The 16,359-nt window shown below is 41.0% G+C and overlaps 1 protein-coding gene across 1 annotated transcript in view; it reads left to right on the top strand.

Annotated features, from left to right (window-relative positions):
• The window catches only part of PAK3 (p21 (RAC1) activated kinase 3), a 114,237-nt gene that overhangs the window by 46,592 nt on the left and 51,286 nt on the right, over positions 1–16,359 (top strand). The window contains exons 7-12 of the mRNA XM_040629053.1: positions 217–279; positions 1,885–1,929; positions 3,067–3,220; positions 5,045–5,082; positions 14,450–14,581; positions 15,678–15,843. Of these exons, the coding sequence (XP_040484987.1) occupies positions 217–279; positions 1,885–1,929; positions 3,067–3,220; positions 5,045–5,082; positions 14,450–14,581; positions 15,678–15,843 (598 nt within the window). The remainder of the gene's footprint in view (positions 1–216; positions 280–1,884; positions 1,930–3,066; positions 3,221–5,044; positions 5,083–14,449; positions 14,582–15,677; positions 15,844–16,359) is intronic.

The raw sequence follows: 16,359 nt of genomic DNA, 5'->3' as shown, positions 1-16,359 counted from the left end.
GTTGTCTTCCAAGGGCCTGTCGTTGTGAATATTTGGACGCCGATTTGGCGTGCCCCTTGGTGATTGTCCTATGGCTAGTTGGCCCATATAACCTTGTACGCCTGGTTATACGCTCAGACCTTGAGATTCAAATCAGGTTGGGAGGTGAGATTTGGGGTGCTAAGCTATGAAAAGTCCTTACCCTTTATATTGCCATTTTTGTCCCAAATACTTCAGAACTCCCCCTTCCAGACCTCTAGACCTGTGACGGTCGCTTCAAGTCAATCAGAGGGAAAAATGGTATGAGTGATATACATGATCATTTCTTATGATAAGATAAATGCTTGGCCTGTTGTATCATGCTGCCATTCTCCTGGGCTACTCCAGACAATCCCCAGCTTGTTGTACATCTGGTCGTTCTCGTATACGTGGTCAGGCATTGATATGTGCTCCTGCTTCTGATGCTCATACCTCTAGGTCTCCATTAGCTGTCTTAACTTTTCGGATTTGTACCTCAATCTGGAGTAATGAGATGGCTTTCTGATGACGTGCCTTTGTGGCATACGTTCAAATTTAAGTGTCAGGTCTTATTGATCGACTAGTTTATCTCGACTTCTCAAAGAAACAAGAAATTATGTCAGCAGGGTAGTCATGTGGTAAGTATAGTTGTCTGAAGGCTCTTCTGCAACTGGCAGCACGTTTTCCTGCTGTCTAGTGATCACGAGGCATTTATTTATCACAAAAGTTTAGAAGTGCCATCAGAATGTATAATAACTGCAAATATTCTAATAATTACGGTAACAATCATGCCAGTGATGTCTGCTCTAGTGGTTATGTGCAATGCATACCTGATTTTGTAACACTTAACTCCTTTGGCCATTACAGTATTAACCAAATGCTATTAATTGCACTTAGAATCAGAACTGGGATCATGCATGGGCTCCTGAGTTCAAATATGTGGCTTAAGGCTTTAGCATCAAATTGCGCGATTAATGCATGTCAAAGTGTCGTTTCACTGTGCTTGGAGTAACCCCAAATGCCAGGAATCAAAGACCTGTATCCCAAATCAAACCAGTTGGGTCGAAGCATGTTTCTGTAGCTTTGGAGACAATCTCTTTATTTAGACCAAGCCGTTCCCTGTTATCCGATCTTACTGTGTGAGAAGCCGGGACGTCAGAACTGCAGCATTAAAATGGAAATTTTTCATATATGCTTTGAAATGAAACGGTTTCCCTTGCGCTGGTCTAAAGAAACTCTCAAAGGTGGAGTCTGGCTGTGTGGGAAATCCTTAATCTAGTTTTCCCTAAACCAGTCACGACTTTCTCGCTGCAGCGTGCAGAAGAGTCGCATCAATGAGAATGCAGTTACATTTAGCGTCCCCATGTCGCCATCCTGTCCATTTGAGCCACACAGACACTTCCACTGTGAAACTGGAAATGGTTAACCAGAAGTGGGAACTGAAATTTGTAAGTTCATCACATGGCCATCGGCTACCTGGGATCACCCGGTTGTAAATACAGACTTACAAATTATCGTCAAAGCTTTTCACGATGCCATCCTTCTTCCCTCCAAAGTCATGTTTCTGCCTTCTGGTAATTTCTCCGGTCCTTTCACGGTAATTCTTACTATTGTGTATTTATGGAGGAAACATCTGGCCCCAAGTGGAATTACATGTCCAAACTTGAGAACGTTGTCTTTTTTCCTCTGTTTTCTGAAGTCTGTTGTCCTGTAGCCTGTCCTGCCCCTGATGGAGTTAAGACCTCTCGATTTTCATAACCGCCCCACTTGAAAAGGGATGACCCCCCCTCCCCATTCAGACCCATTGGTTTCATCTCCTCCCACCTTCTAAGTTGTCCCACATTCTGTTTTAACTTTCTTTTCTTTCTTTATTTACGTCCATTACAGCCAGATCTCTATGGCTCACAGATGTGCCCAGGGAAGCTCCCAGAGGTGCGTCACAGGCCCAAAAGAAGCTTGCATCAAAGTGCTTCTTTGAGATGTCCTAGCACTGCCGCGGCAGGTTCATGTGTGTGCAGTAGAGTTGTTGCTTGGCTTATCTCACTTTTTTGTTGTCATTCCCAAACTCTGGAGGCCCACGTCACACATTGTTTTGCCGAGACTTCGGAGGGCAAGGCCACATAAATTGTGTCTAGATGCACTTCAGGAAAGGTGTGTCTGTCTCTCACTCCAAGTTGCTCTTGGAGGCTGGACAATTACGAAATGGGGACATCCGTAGGCTGAACGTGTAGGAAAGAACGCTCCACGCTCAAGGCGAAGCTAACCTTTCAGCGTAATTGGTGCAATTGTCCTGGGTTCGATTTCCAAAAGCTCCCTCCTCTCTGCTCTAAACACTTTTAGAGTATTGCCAATTCTCATGACGCTTTGGCACGGGCGTCACAGTCCCCAGGTTCCATGTGGCCAACGAACAAAGTGGGGAGGAGGGGATGGAGGGAGGAGAGGAGAAACTATTTAGCACCCCCGTGGCTGTTGCTCCTGCACTAGTCTATTTTTGCCTCCTCTCAATCCCCCGCTGTATTAAAGCCCTAGACCACCCCCTCCCCCCAAAAATTGCATTTTCTAATCACAAAGTGTCAACTGCCCAAGGGTGAGGCTTTTCTTCTATTCCGAAAGATCTTCCGATTACGACATGCCCAGAAACAGCTTATGTGATTCCAGTCATATAAAACCCATTGATCTGCACTATGCTATACTGTGCACAAATTTAGAGAAGTCTTGCTATGTCTGCCCTGAGTCGCCAGAAAAAATAAGCTAAGCCGTAAACATCATTTCATGGATGAGCAGAATTAATATGGAGGTGATTTTCATGCGCTTTTTTTTTTTCTATCACAGTCATACTCCCACCCACCCTTTTTAAGTTGGATCCTAGTTTTTACCTATGTGTTTTAATTAGAGAAGAGAATGATTGCATTATTAAGTTTACTAACTTTAAATCTAGAGTGTCACTTCAGTTTCCCAAGTGTAATCCTACAGGTAGCATGGGCTTCTTGGTGAAGAACTTTACTGCAACATCAAAATGCAGCTGCTGAATGTTCTGAGCCGCCATTCTCTCCCTCTGGTTGTCCACAGGGAATCCCTGAGCAGTGGGCACGGTTACTCCAAACCTCCAACATAACAAAACTGGAACAGAAGAAGAACCCACAAGCCGTCCTGGATGTTCTCAAATTCTACGATTCCAAAGAAACGGTCAACAACCAGAAATACATGAGCTTTACGTCGGGAGGTAAGAGGAAATCCAAGATACCAGAGAAGAAGGAATTCCCATCCCAGAGCCTCAGGATTAGAGCAGAACGCCTGTAGGGCATCTGAAGCCAGTTCTAGTGCCTTCACCAAATGACTTCGACGGCAGTAAATCGAAAGATGGGTTGGAAGGTGAAGTTGACGTGAGGAGGTTTACCGCTTGGGTGTTTCTAGAACTCAGGTAGGGGAACTGCTCAGTGAAGCAGCGGTTGTTAGTTTGAATCGGCAAACACAGGTGTTTGGTCTCTGCACTGGCATGAAGAAGACACGTAGTCACGTATAATCAGGCCTTGTGATGTGTCCATGAGATAAGAGGTGTATGGATCAAACCACGGTCTCCTGAAGTTTATTTTATCCCTCCGATTCATTGAATTAGACCCTGATGATGCAGCATGCATTTTGTAGTTGCCAGGTTATTTTGATCCAACCTCAAAATCAGGCTTAAAAAAAGAAATCATGTCTGGCTATTTATAAGAAATCGAAATGGCCGTGTTCCTGCCAAATCTTGACTCCGTTTGCTAGCACATAGACCCAGCCTTTGTTTGAAGCTTTGAGGTTCACGTTTGCACTATAAGCAACTGAAAAATATGTGCCAAACAATATTTTTGCATTTTTAGAAAGATGACCCAGGGTACCTCTCTAGAACAACTTATTATTTAACATCTAAAAAAAGAAGAGAATCCTATCATTAGTGGCCCAGCTGTAAAGAGCCCCTACCTCTCAGCATTGGTTTCAACATAAAGCAGGCTTGAAATATCTTCAAGGATGGTGCAAGGGGACCCTTGGAAGGAGAGGAGTGTCTCATTTGGTCATAACACATGTCAAAGCCTAAACTTAAGGCGTATAGTAAATCACGGGCCCCACGGGGTGTTTTTAACTGAGAAGATAGCTTAACTGCTATTCTCCAGGGCAGAAAACCGAAACGAAAAAGGCCAGCAAGGAGAGCTTTTTATGATATTTTGTCTTCCATGTAGAATGAAATGTCTCAGAGATCCTAATGACACATCAAACAGTGCTTAATTAATGTGAGGGAGTCTAGAACTGTCCTCCAGGGTCACTGGAGAACCACAGGCGATCAGCACCAAAAATGCTTCTTTCCAGTATTTGTTTGAGCTGAGTGAAACTCCCCAGACAGTCTGTGGGTGCTCTAGTGTTGAGACCGAGGAATGGGGGGGAGGAGGTGGGGAGGAGGAGAAAGAGAAAGGAAGGAAGGCAGGGTGGAAGAGGAGAGAGGGAGGGAGGGAGGGAGGAGGTGAGGGAAGGAGGAAGTAGGGGAGAAATTCTGGATATAGGTATATAGACTCATACCAATCAGGAGTGGGCAATCTCGGGGCACCTGGGTGGCTCAGTCAGTTAAGCATCTGACTCTTGCTTTCACCTCAGGTCACCGTCTCAGGGTCCTGGGATCGAGCCCTGCATTGGGCTCTGTGCTCAGTGGGGAGTCTCCTTAAGGGTTCTCTCTCCCTCTCCCTCTGCCCTTCCCCCTGCTTGCACGCATGTTCGCACTTACTCTCTCTCTCTCAAATAAATAAAATCTTTCAAACAAAGGAGTAAGTAATCTTGATATTCCTCCACGTAGATGAGATTCGCTGGAGGCCTCCATTAAGGTCTATAAAATGACACTTGAGGGGGCAAGGTTGTGAGCTGTTTTCAGAACAACGATGTCATTTGTTACAGGATCTGTTCAATACCGAATTGGAGAATTTCCTTCTGGTCAAAGGCATGCAGGTTAATTTTTTTATTAACTCTGGTCTCTAAGTGAGGCAGGCTTCATGAAATAAAGGTGACATCTTTATCTACTTTTCAGATAAAAGCGCACACGGATACATAGCAGCCCATCCCTCGGTAAGTGAAAAATTGAAAATGGTGTGGAGTGATTAGTGTTTCTGGCAGGCCAACAGAATGCCATCACACAGATTCGGTTTAGATAGAGAATCTTTTTTTAAAAAACAGTCTTTTAAAGGTATAATTTAGATCCATAAAATTCACCCATTTTTAAGTGTACAGTTTGATGAGTTTAGGTAAATGTGTACACCAGCCCTACCATCGTCGCAAGCCAGTTTTAGAATACTTTCATCACCTCCTGAGATCCCTTATGCTTGTTTACAGTTATTCCCCTTCCCACCCCTACCCTAGCCCCAGGCAGTCACTGATCTGGTACTATGGATTTATCTTTCTGGACATTTCATGTACACAAAACAGAGTATATGACCTTTGGGATTGGCTTTTTTTCACTCAGCATAATGCTCTTAGAGTTCATCTGAGTTGTGTGTTATCAGTAGTTTGTTCCTTTTTATTGCAAGTAGTAGCCCATGGTATGGACGTACCACTGTTCGTTTAACAACTTACCCATTGAAGGATCTCCCGACTGTTGACAGCTTTTGGCTATTATAGATAAAGCTACTATGAACATGCATATATGAATCTTCATGTAGAGAAGTGCTCCTATTTCTCTTACACAAAGAATCTTGAAAATAATCATCATCATGATAGTGACTTCTCTTGACTCAACGCTTACAATGTGCCAGGCCCTGGGATGATAACATTTTGCATTCACTTAACCTTGCTTGCTACCAGGTTAGGGAAGCCTTACCATTGTCTCCATTTTACAGATGAGATTCAGAGAGGTGAAATAACTCGAGTGAGGTCATACCACTACACCTCTGAGCGTCACCTGTTCCAAAAAACTGAGATGCCGTGGGGTGTGACTTTGCCCAAGCTCACATAGTCTTATCAGGGAAGAAACTAGAAAATAAGTAACCTAGTTCAAAGTTCTTCGAAGTGACGGCATATCTGCAAGAATACCCATAGACATTAGACAGAAAATTATCTTAGACAAGGCTTACCTTTGTGTGGTTTTATTTTGAAATAATCAGCATTAGTGAGGTTTCTTAACTGTTGATTCGAAGAATCCTGGATAATCAACCTTTTATAGAGGACACATGCTGGCCCATTTGATGTCACCCTGGGCGACAAGTGTGAAAGTAGTAGATCCTTAGTGGTAACAAGTAAAGGCTATGGAATAGTGTGGCAGTTCCTCAAAATTTAAAAATAGAATTACCATGTGATCCAGCAAACCTACTTCTGCATTGATACTCAAAAGAATTGACAACAGATTTTCAAACAGATTTTTATACACCCATGTTCATAGCAGCATTATTCACAATATACAAAAGGTGGGAGCAACCCACGTGCCCATCAACAGACAAATGGATAAATAAATGTGATATATACATGCCTTGGAATATTATTCAGCCTTAAAGAGGAAGGAAACTCTGGGGCTCCTGGGCAGCTCAGTCGGTTGGGCATCTGACTCTTGATATTGGCTCAGGTCTTGATTGCAGCTCAGGTCTTGATCTCAGGGTTGTGAGTTCAAGCCCCGTGTTAGGCTCCATGATGAGCATGGAGCCTACTTTTTTTTTTTTTCATTGCCTGATTCTTTTTATTTTATTTTATTTTATTATTTTTCTAATGATTTTTTATTATGTTAGTCACCATACAGTACATCCCTGGTTTCCGATGTAAAGTTTGATGATTCATTAGTTGCGTATAACACCCAGTGCACCATGCAATACGTGCCCTCCTTACTACCCATCACCGGTCTATCCCATTCCCCAACCCCCCCTCCCCTCTGAGGCCCTCAGTTTGTTTCTCATAGTCCATAGTCTCTCATGCTTCATTCCCCCTTCTGATTACCCCCCCTTTCTTTATCCCTTTCTTCCCCTACCGATCTTCCTAGTTCTTATGTTCCATAGATGAGAGAAATCATATGATAATTGTCTTTCTCTGCTTGACTTATTTCACTTAGCATTAGCTCCTCCAGTGCCGTCCATGTTGCAGCAAATGTTGAGAATTCGTTCTTTCTGACAGCTGAGTAAAAAAAAAAAAAAAAAAAGGAAGGAAGGACATTCTGACATGTTGACACATGCTACCACATGGATTAACCTTGAGGCCATTATGCCAAGTGAAATAATCCAGTCATGAAAAGACAAATGCTGTGTGATTCTACTCATAGGAGATGCAGAGTACTCTGTATACTGAGTTTGATTTTTGCAAGATGGAAAGGGTTCTAGAGCTTGCTTGCACAACAGTGTGAATATACTTAGCACTACTGAACTGTACATTTAAAAATGGCTAAGATGGTGAATTTTACATCATGTATATTTTACCACAATTAAACGTAAAAATAAACAAAGAGTGAAGGCTCTGGACATAGGTGTTTCATCTTATTGTATGAATATTGAATGTGATAATGCATATAATATACTTAGTATACTACCTAGCACATAGTATATGTTTATTGAATGTAAGCTAAAGCAAAAATGCCAGCGTTCCGTGATCAACACTTACATTTCCTCCCTTGGTTTACTTAATATCATTATTGTCTAATAAATATGAGCTGGGTATTCTGGCAAAGAAATAGTTGGTATTTTTTTAAGGTAGGTAGGTCAGTTATTTTAAACGCTAGCCTGTTAGGATGGTCGGTAGTTTGGTTTTTATTTTTGTCAATAGTGTGTATCTCCTGAAATACTGTCCCTTTCTTTTGGGCTTGCTTCTACTGGTTTTGCTTGTGGAATTCAAACTAAATCTACATAATGATCAAAATATTCCACCAAAAAAGAAAAAAATGATATTCTAACTGTTTGGAGATAAAACAACTGGATATTTACTTTTCTCACATATATTTATCAAGTGCGCCCTTACAAGCAGTACAAAATCTGGAGCTCATTCTGGTAAGGGAAGAGAAGTATGCACATCAAGAAACACAATACAATATGGACCATATTACATACCATACAACATGTCCATTTGCTATGAGAACTCAGAGAAAAGAGATTACTTTCAGCTGGGTAGGAAAAGGAAGAAGGCCCTTGTCTCGAAGGGCTTAAACCTCAGTGTCTGGTACAAAGTAGGTACTTGGTACATATTTGTTGAATGTTGAGTTGGAAAACGCTTCACGTAAAAGGGGGCATTTGAGCCAGATCATGAAGGTCCGATGGGATTTGTATCTGTGAGGATGGGGAAGGGCATTCTAAGCAAAAGGAAAAACATAAGGAAGGGCACAGTAGTGAGGAGAGCACGGGGACAAAATTGTGTGGTTTTGAATGAAGACAGATGCAAAAGGAATCATAGGAATTAAGCCTTGAACATTAAGTTGGAGCCAAATCATAGCGACCCTTAAATAGCATTCCAAGAAATCTGGCCTATTTGCAGCAATGTGGATGGAACTAGAGTGTGTGATGCTAAGTGAAATAAGTCAGTCAGAGAAAGACAATTATATGATCTCACTCATATGTGGAATTTAAGAAACAAAACAGATGAACATATGGAAATGGGGCAGGGAAAGGAAGAGAGGGAAAGAGACTCAACAGTAGAAAACAAACTGAGGGTTGATGGAGGGAGGAGGGTGGGGGATGGGCTAGAGGGGTGAAGGGTATTAAGGAGGGCGCTTGTTGTGACGAGCACTGAGTGTTGTGTGTAAGTGATGAATCACTAAATTCTACTCCGGAAACCAATATTGCACTGTATGTTCACTATGTAAACTTTAAATTAAAAAGAAAAGAAAGAAATCTGGCCTTTTCCAGTATACATTGGGAAGCCCTTGGAGTTTTTTGGAACAGGAGAATTAAGCAATGAAAGCGTATGCTTTGGGAACAGTTACCTGACAGCTGATGTCCAAAGTGAGTTAAGGGCGGAAGGTGAGGCTGGATGAAGGGGAGACCAGTTTGAGGAGTCGCCGTAGGTAACAAGGGCCTAATGGAGATGGTGGCAGTAGGAATGCAGATGAGGTTCAAATGTTTAGGTTATTGATTGGATGTTGGAGGAAAGGTCAAGGTCAAAGGTGATTGCAGGCTTCCAATGATACAAGGGTGGCCAAAAGGGTGAGGATGCCATCCTTCGGGAATTACAAATTTCCGTGAGCAGATGCTGAGTTTCCTATTGGACAGGTTGGAGTTTGAAGGGCTGGCAGGACTCCCAGGTGGAGATACTAATTAAACCACTTAACTGAGGCTGGGTTTCTATTGATTGAATGGACTGGATTAGACCCTTAAGTTTAGATTGGTTCCCTTCAGTGGGACTCAGCTACTTAGGAATGGGGAATTGAGAGCACCCTCGCTTTCCTTATGGTTCCAGGGGAAGATTGCCTTGACGCTGCTTATGCTTTCTTGCATTAGAAACACTCCCAAGTAGACCTAGCTCTCCTATAAGATCTGATTTAATGGGATTGGACGATCCCTTATAGACAGAGCCTAAACTGAACACCAGTTTTGGCAACCTCTAGTAGCCTGGGTGGGAATTACCATAGAAGCAGTGTTGTATTCACTAAATATTTTAAACTAGGACTACATCGTTAATATTGAATTCAGTAATACCTCCCGTAGTCCTATGACATCTGCTTTACTGCTCACTCATGGTAGCTTCTTTGATATGAGTGTATTAAATGCTAAATACTGTTCAGGGACCTACTCTTCAATTTGAGGCTACTTTAAAATTTTATATTTGTAGTGGACTGTTGAGAGTAAAGTAATGCATTTAGAATCCTGGACTAGTATTTTGAGTGGAGGGTGGCGACAATGCTATGAAGACGTCATGATTTGTACAGTTGACACAGATTGAGTTTTCGATCCGGAGTACTGGTTTATTTTGTTCATCTAGATTAGTGGTCCTTTTACTTCAGTGTGGATCAGAACTGCCTGGAGAAGGTGCAAGTGAAAATGGAATAGAACCCTGAGATCTGCATCCTAAACAAGCACCGAAAGTGGCCCTCAGACCACACTTGGCACGATCTGGAGCCTCCAAGGTCCTTACTTCTAATTCCTTTGAACTTTAACAAGGAAGTTCAAAGAAAGAAGAGTTTCCTAAGGCAGTTTCTCTAGCTAGTGTATTGTCTAGAGCAAGGTTTATAACTTATAGACCATACGGATGGGCTTCGTAAGATCTCTGAACCCTTGAAATTATATGGAGAAGCACATACTTACCTGTATTCTTCTGGAGAGATCGGCCAAACACTTCAGAGTTCTAAAAGACTCCAGGACCCTGCTCAAGTAAAGAATGACCTCCCTTGCCCCGCTGTGTGGCACAAAGAGAGTATCACAAATTTTCAGTAAGACAAAAATGTTCCTTACTTGCTGGTTTAAATCCAGTTAGTTAACATGCAGTGTAATTAATATGAGTGTCAGGTGTACAATGTAGTGATTCAACACTTCCATACAGCACCCGGCGCTCATCATGGCAAGTGCCCTCCTGAATCCCCATCCCCTATTTCACCCAACCCCCCACATACCTCCCCTCCGGTTATCATCTGAAAAGAAACCAGAGTATCTGTCTATATTTTTTTCAAGTTTAGACAGACATAGTCATTCTCAGCCTAGAAGGAAGAGCGTAGCGACATTATACCTGTGACTCCCAAAAGGACCACCAGAAAAACCTGTTAACAAACAAAGCTGTTTATTAAACTCTAGCAGCAAGAAAGAGCCCTCCCTTTATAGAGTTTCAGCAGTATCTTAGGTAGGGGATGTCAGGGGAGAACGTTTATAGGGCTTTAGAACATAGCTATGTGATTTGATTTTATTTTTAAAGATTTCATTTATTTGAGAGAGAGAGAGCAGGGGGAAGGGCAGAGGGAGAGGGAGAGAGAGAGAGAAGCAGACGTCCCCCTGAGCACAGAACCCCACACGGGGCTTGATCTCACGACCCTGAGATCATGACCTGAGCGGAAATCCGGAGTCCGACGCTTAACTGACTGAGCCACCCAGGCGCCCCATGGCTATGTGATTTTAAAGCAGGTCTTACAAGGCAAGGAACAGGTTAGGATTGTGCAGTGTGTGATGAAATAGCTTTAGGTTGGTGAAGTGAGAGTCTTCTATTGGTGGGCCAGCTGCTATTCTTACTAAGTAAAATACTTCAGTTGGTTCAGCCTTATCTTTCTTCTTATTTCTTGAAGTAAGAAGCTGCTAGTTTTGCTTGTTCTCAGTATTGTTTAACATAAGAACAGGAAAATATGCTCTCACTCGATGCTGCTTAACACAGGATATAGAAAGTATGCCTAGCCCCAGTATTATTTACACAGCGATGGGAAAGTATGCCTGGTCCTGGCCTTACTTAACATGGGGCCAAGAAATTATGTCGATTTCAGTTCTCAGTACCAACACCTGATGTTCTAGCTGTGTTCTGGGTCAGCTAATGTTCCCTGGCCCAACCATCATGCAAAACATAATGCCCGCTAAGGCCACACATTCTTTCCAGCCAACCAGCCTACATGACAGTATAGTGTCTGGTCTCAGATATACAGAAACATTGGTCTTCATCCTCCCGCACAAACCTTCAGAAGATGAAAGACGTTAGGTTTTCTAACAGTCCTTTAGTCCCTACTCGGAGATGGGGAGGGTCCCCCATAGAAAACAGGAACCGTGAGGATAGTAATGAATGTCAAGAAACAGTGTGATTTTGCAGGTGAATCTTCTTTGGCGAAACAGCCACCATTGAGCTGTGCAAGGTTACCTCTTGGTCGGTAGTACTGATTGTCTTTGTACCAGTTAGAGAAGCCTAGACCTAGGTCCATTTTATTCTCCACAAGGACCATGTTAAATCCTCATAGGCTGTATATACACTCTCGTTTATGGAGGCCGCATGATGCATTATATCAAATATATTAAAGGGCTCCTCTGTCCCACTTAATTTTTTTGCTGTAAACTTTTTAAAGTGATTTTTTAATATCGATTTTGAAATTATTTGATTACAAGTAACACTGAATTTTTGGTTATTTGATTACAAGTAACCCTAAATTTTTGGTTAGGTATCATTTATTGGAAGTCATTATGATGGCTCAAGAGCTGTTGCTAAAGAAAACAATCTAATCTACAATTTGGTTTTTAATGTAATAAAATTTCTATAACTACTAAATGTAAGTCACTAATTGAAGTTGACATATAGTTATACTTCACAGACACGTAATTAGACATCACTTACTCTAGATTTTATAGTTTATTGTCGCATTTTGGAGGCGATGACTTATTTCTGACTTCAGATATTTTCATAGGCCCATGTAAAACTTACTCTTCCTAAGCATGGTTCATATTGCCTAATAGATAAGATAACTTTGTTTGCCATATAAAAAGTAGTCAGTTTATATGCAGGTTTTGCCCTTCTACCAATGAACAATGATTAGGTGCATTCTTGATCTCAGTTGCCATAAAATAGAGCAGAACTTTCTGAAACAAAATAATCTCAAAGCAAACACCAATAAACTAAAGGCAGTTTCTAAGTTTGCCCACTGAAGTGCCCTGAAGAGTTAGTCTTCCACAAGAAGAAACTGATTTTTTTCCCCTGAAAACTTCATGTCATTAACACATGTCGTTTTCCTTTTTTTCGTAATAATATTTTTATTATATTATGTTAGTCACCATACAGTACATCCCTGGTTTCTGATGTAAAGTTCCATGATCCATTAGTTGCATATAACACCCAGTGCACCATGCAATACGTGCCGTTTTCTACATAGCCACAGTATAATATAATTGCTTAGCTATTTTGGCCAAATTAAGAATAAATATAGGTGTATAAATAAGAAAACCAGTACCAACTAAGCAATATAAATTTCGGTCTGTAAACCACTCAGGGCAAGCAAATATTCTTTCAAATATTCTTTTATAAATTCTAAGTTGTCTTCCTTTGCACAGTAGATCAATCTTGCTGTCTCTGATCAGATATATGATTGCACCTTCTAGCTCTACCATCAGTTTATACACGATGGTAGAAGATCCGAGTTAAATTTCAATCATGGGCCGAGGTCCTTTGATGTAATAGTCTATTAGCAGGGCTCCCTGTATCTACCTCAGGAGCTTTGTCCTCGAGAAATGAAAATTCTATTTAGGATTAGCTTGAGCCAGTATACCCAAAGGCATCAACAAAAAACCAATACACACACACACACACACACACACACACACAAAAGAGAAAAAAAAATCTATAATTGTGCTTTCCAGCAGAAATGAATGTCATAAAAGCCATATATGTAACTTTAAATTTTCTAGTAGCCCCATTGAAAAAAAGTAAAAAGAAATAGGTGAAATTAATTTTAATGATATTTTACTAAACCCAATATGTTCAAAATATTATCATTTCAAGATATATGCAACATAAAAGGAAATGTCTTTCACCAAGGAACTATTTTACAATTTTTTTCATGTTACGTATTCAACATGAGATATGTATTTTACACTTACAACCCACCTCAATTCAGACCAGCCACATTGTAACTGTTCATTAGCCATGGACAGCACAGACCTCTGTCATCATTCAGTAATGTTTAAACTTGAGCCTGACCCAGAATCACCTGGAAGGCTTAACACACTATTAGGCCCCACTCCCAGAGTTATGATTCATTAGTGTGGATAAAGCCCAAGAATTTGCATTTCTAACAAGTTCCTAGTAATGATGCTGGTCCGGGGACCACACTTTGAGAATCATGGCCATAGTGCTTTCAAAACTCAGCTTTGGAACCATTTTACCCCTGCATTAATATGAATGATCGAGAACCGATCCTAGATATGACGATTGTTGTTATTTTTGGTGGTGGTGGTGTTATTGCAATTTTTAACATTGCAAATCACCATTTATACCTGTTGGTTAAGACTGAATAATTATTTATGTTGATGAATATTCCTTAGATCCTCATGTCTGTTACTTTCTGAGTGCTTCTTTCCAGGAGGCTGAACAGGGAAGCAACATTTATGGGCTTGCTTGTACTTAGTGAGTATTTGCAGAGCTGTATTAATACCATATCCATATGCATGCTCTGATCTTTAGGCACAAAATAGCCCTTTTCTGGTTGACAAACTATCAGTCAACGAATTGACAATCTGCCCAGTACAAATTGAAGGCTTTAACAGCATTTTAAAAATATATTATTCATTGATTTCAAAAACATTGAACTTTCAAATAGTAAATGAATAGCTCACTGTTTCTGAGCTCAGTGGAAAATAAAAAGATTTTTTAAAAATTTCATGATGTTTAAAACCATGACCTGAATTTACCTCTGAATGTGAGCAGTCCTGGTCACCAAATTGTACATGGTTCTGCTCATTTGTAAAAGGTGCAGATTTTTTTCATATCCCTACGTGATTAAATATTTCATTTCCCTTTTCTCATTTCTGAAGAAAAACAATGGGGAGCTAAATACCTGTTCTCTAAACTTTGTTTTTGTCGTAAGAGTACAAAAACAGCATCAGAGCCTCCTTTGGCCCCTCCTGTGTCTGAAGAAGAAGATGAAGAAGAGGAAGAAGAAGAAGACGACAATGAGCCCCCACCAGTTATCGCGCCAAGACCCGAGCATACGAAATCAGTAAGTCACGAATGACTATTTCTAAATGATTCAAAGGTTGTTCTCTGGAACAACTGTAGAGTCAGAATCTAGTTAATCATGCTCCTACCTATTGAGTATCTACTGTGTTCCCTGATCTAGAATATCAGGTACAACCACGGTTGAGGTTGCTCTTCAAGGATACAAGATAGTACATGACAATTAGAGAATGCCACCAAACAACATGCAAGTAAGTGCTAAGTTATACGATCACTGCAGAAGTTAAATTAGAGAAGGAAATCCATGTGAATCAAGTAGGAGGAATTGTCTAAGCAGAGGCACCAAAACCAGAATTAACACAGCATGTATGGGGACCTCAGAAGATGAAGTCCTGAGAGCTTTCAAGGACAGTATTTTTGAAGCAACTTAAAGTTCTTGTTTTTTTGTTTTGTTTTGTTTTGTTTTGTTTTGATGTAAAGTTCCATGATTCATTAGTTGCGTATAACACCCAGTGCACCATGCAATATGTGCCCTCCTTACTACCCATCACCAGCCTATCCCAATCCCTCACCCCCCTCCCCTCTGAAGCCCTCAGTTTGTTTCCCAGAGTCCACAGTCTCTCATGGTTCATTCCTCTTCTAAAGTTCTTCTTTAATAATTAATTAATCACTTGGCTTTAAAAACTTATCAGGGGTAGGGGCTGGGGTGTGGAGGAGGGATGAATAGGCAGAGCACAGAGGATTTTTAGGGTAGTAACAAAATTCCATTGCCATCATGGCAGATACATATCATTATACATTTGTCCAAACCTATAGAATGTACGCCCTAAGAGAGAACTGTATGTAAACTATGGACTTTGGGTGATTATGACGCATCAATGTAGGTTCATCAATTGTAATGAATATCCCACTCTGGGAGGGGGTATTGACAACGGGGGAGGCTATGATGTGTGGGCACCAGGGGTAGGTGAGAAATCTGTACCTGCCTCTCAACTTGACTGTGAACCAAAAGCTGCTTTAAAATTTTGTCTTAATGAAAAAATAAAAATAAAACCTCATTGACATGACAGCATCTTGACTTCATACCCTATCCTTGGCCTACTGTTTTCATCGTAGAACTTGTTTTTTTTATCTTTAAGATCTACACTCGTTCTGTGCTGGAATCCATTGCTTCACCGGCAGCACCAAATAAAGAGGTCACACCACCTTCTGCTGAGAACGCCAATTCCAGTACTTTGTATAGAAACACAGATCGGCAAAGGAAAAAATCCAAAATGACTGATGAGGAGATCCTAGAGAAGCTAAGTGAGTTTGGGGGAAGTTTTGTTTTGTTTTGTTTTGTTTTTAGCCACCATTACTTCATGAGATGGTCTCTCATAAAACATTTAAAATGGGAACCGATCCTTTCAAAATTTGGGCCTGCTTGCATAAACTCCAGGCTCCCTGAAGTCAAAAGATGTCAAGTTCGGAACTTGCTCTCTATTCCAGATCACTCCTTCCCCCACACTCCAACTTTGACAGAAACTAAATATTTTCACTTGACAAAATCAATTAAGGTGAAAACTTGACACAATGAATTAAACAGTGAGTTTTATTTTAAGATGACACTCCCGAAAGGAATAAAATAATCTGATGACATATCTTTTGATCATCCCCCAAGGTCTCCCAACTGATCAATCACGACAGATAAATCAACCTCAAAGCCGAATGCAGTCAATCAAACCCAGCAGCCACAGTAATATAGTCTTTTCCCCTAATTTAGGAGCATTTCTATCTGGAGAAGGGGAGCAGGGCCAGAAAATGCTAGCAAACTCCCCCCCC

This window comes from Ursus maritimus (genome assembly GCF_017311325.1).
Source record: "Ursus maritimus isolate PB19 chromosome X unlocalized genomic scaffold, ASM1731132v1 scaffold_X1, whole genome shotgun sequence".
NCBI classification, from domain to species: Eukaryota; Metazoa; Chordata; class Mammalia; order Carnivora; family Ursidae; genus Ursus; species Ursus maritimus.
Note: the sequence above shows the minus strand (reverse complement) of the source record. Positions and strands in the feature narration are given on the sequence as shown.